This window comes from Penaeus monodon, chromosome 27 (genome assembly GCF_015228065.2).
Source record: "Penaeus monodon isolate SGIC_2016 chromosome 27, NSTDA_Pmon_1, whole genome shotgun sequence".
Lineage (NCBI taxonomy): Eukaryota > Metazoa > Arthropoda > Malacostraca > Decapoda > Penaeidae > Penaeus > Penaeus monodon.
Genome location: NC_051412.1, coordinates 11,345,869 through 11,347,511, shown reverse-complemented (window position 1 = coordinate 11,347,511; position 1,643 = coordinate 11,345,869). Strand labels below are relative to the sequence as shown.

At 49.4% G+C, this 1,643-nt stretch overlaps 1 protein-coding gene across 1 annotated transcript in view; it reads right to left on the bottom strand.

The window, feature by feature from the left end:
* Window positions 1-1,643, bottom strand: part of LOC119590354 (proton-coupled folate transporter-like) — a 3,150-nt gene that overhangs the window by 628 nt on the left and 879 nt on the right. Inside the window, exons 3-6 of the mRNA XM_037939024.1 lie at window positions 920-1,502; window positions 695-790; window positions 302-532; window positions 46-202 (exon numbers count right to left, since the gene is read on the bottom strand). Of these exons, the coding sequence (XP_037794952.1) occupies window positions 46-202; window positions 302-532; window positions 695-790; window positions 920-1,502 (1,067 nt within the window). The remainder of the gene's footprint in view (window positions 1-45; window positions 203-301; window positions 533-694; window positions 791-919; window positions 1,503-1,643) is intronic.

The following is a 1,643-nucleotide window of genomic DNA, read 5'->3' as shown; positions in this document are numbered from 1 at the left end:
CATATACATCGTGGACATTCTGGGCAGAGCTACCCCAGCACTTACATGAATATGATCATGATAAGCACGTTGAGTGAGGCCCCGAAGAAGAACTGGGCAGCTGGCAATGTGTCAACTGTCATGTAGTAAATGGGGGAATAGGCGGCGTAGGCGACCATGGGCATCAGGCCATTCATGGCGGCCATGACTGCGCTGATGCGACCTGTTGATACCAAACTTCCTTAAGAGAGGAAACAAACTTACAGACTACGTGCATGTTTGACAAAAATTAAGTTGCAATAAGTCATGAAAATTGCATCACCTTTCTCCTCTTTGCTGACAAGTTTGGTGGACAACGATCTAAAGGCGATGACGCTGGCGTTGGAGATGACGCCGACGGGAGGTCCCAACCACATGAGGAACGCCTGAGACACGCCGTTGACAAGACTGTAGCACACATATTCGCCCATGATGGATAAGGAGCCCAGCACGGCCAGCGAGGCGTCCGTAAAAGACAGCATCTTGGTGAGGATCGGCACCAGAAACAGCGAACCTGGTAAGATGATCGATGATTATGCAATGAAAAGAACCTTGGAAGATTTATATCATACACATTTTATCACACACAAGAAGTAAATATTTCAATATCATGAAAAGTGGGAACATGAACATGTGCTCTAGACAAGCTAGGACAGAGGGAAACAGCACAACTCACCGATGGCCGCAAGCAGGTTCCGATAGGTGATCCAGTAGCCGTAGTCGGTGGCCTCCCAGGACAGGGCGCGACGCACGAACATGTACATGAAGAAACCTGCAACATACAACAATGTTATTTGCATTGTCTGACCCTAGATTGCTTATCATTTTACCCGCGATTCGTAGTCTGGGAGAAATCAGATATTCCCCATACACAGGATAAGCAACGAGTGATCTGACTGACCTCTAGCGACGCGACGGAGCATGTTGCTGAGGATGATGGCCATGATGAACATGCGAGCGTTGCCCTCGCGCTGTCTGAACGCCGTCTTGAACGACTCGACCACACGCCGCCAGTTGAAGAAATCGGACGCCATGCGCAGTTTGGACACATCCTTGCTGTCGAGACTTGCTTCTTGCTTGGCTGATTCATTGTCCTGCAAATTTGTCTTGGCGAAAGGTCCGTGCGATTCTTTGATGACGAACGCCACGTACAGGACGGCCGAGAGGTAGGCCAGCAGGACCAGCAGGAGAGCCAAGTTGTAGCCGCCGTACTTAATGACCAGCGCCCCAAGCAGGGTGCCCACAGGACCCCCAAGGTACCACAGAGAGTTGGCTGTGCTGACGCGAGAGGTGCGAGTTTTCTCGGGGCAAATATCACTGATGTAGCTGATGGTGGTACACAAGAGGCCCACGTTGCCGCCGCCCAAAGCCTCCAAGACGGTGACGAGGTAGATGACCTCGACGGGCCAAGACGTCTGCCAGTTGCTCAAGAGATATCCTCCGGCGTACATGACATGGCCAATCAGCGTCATCAGCAAAGGAATCTGTTGCGTGTACGACAGCATTAAACTCTGAGCTTTCATTTGTTAAATGCAATTCAAAATCACAAACCAAATACAAAAATAAGAGAAAGATGAAATTGTAATTTTAGCTTTCATTAAGGTTGGAGAATATAAAGGAATGTG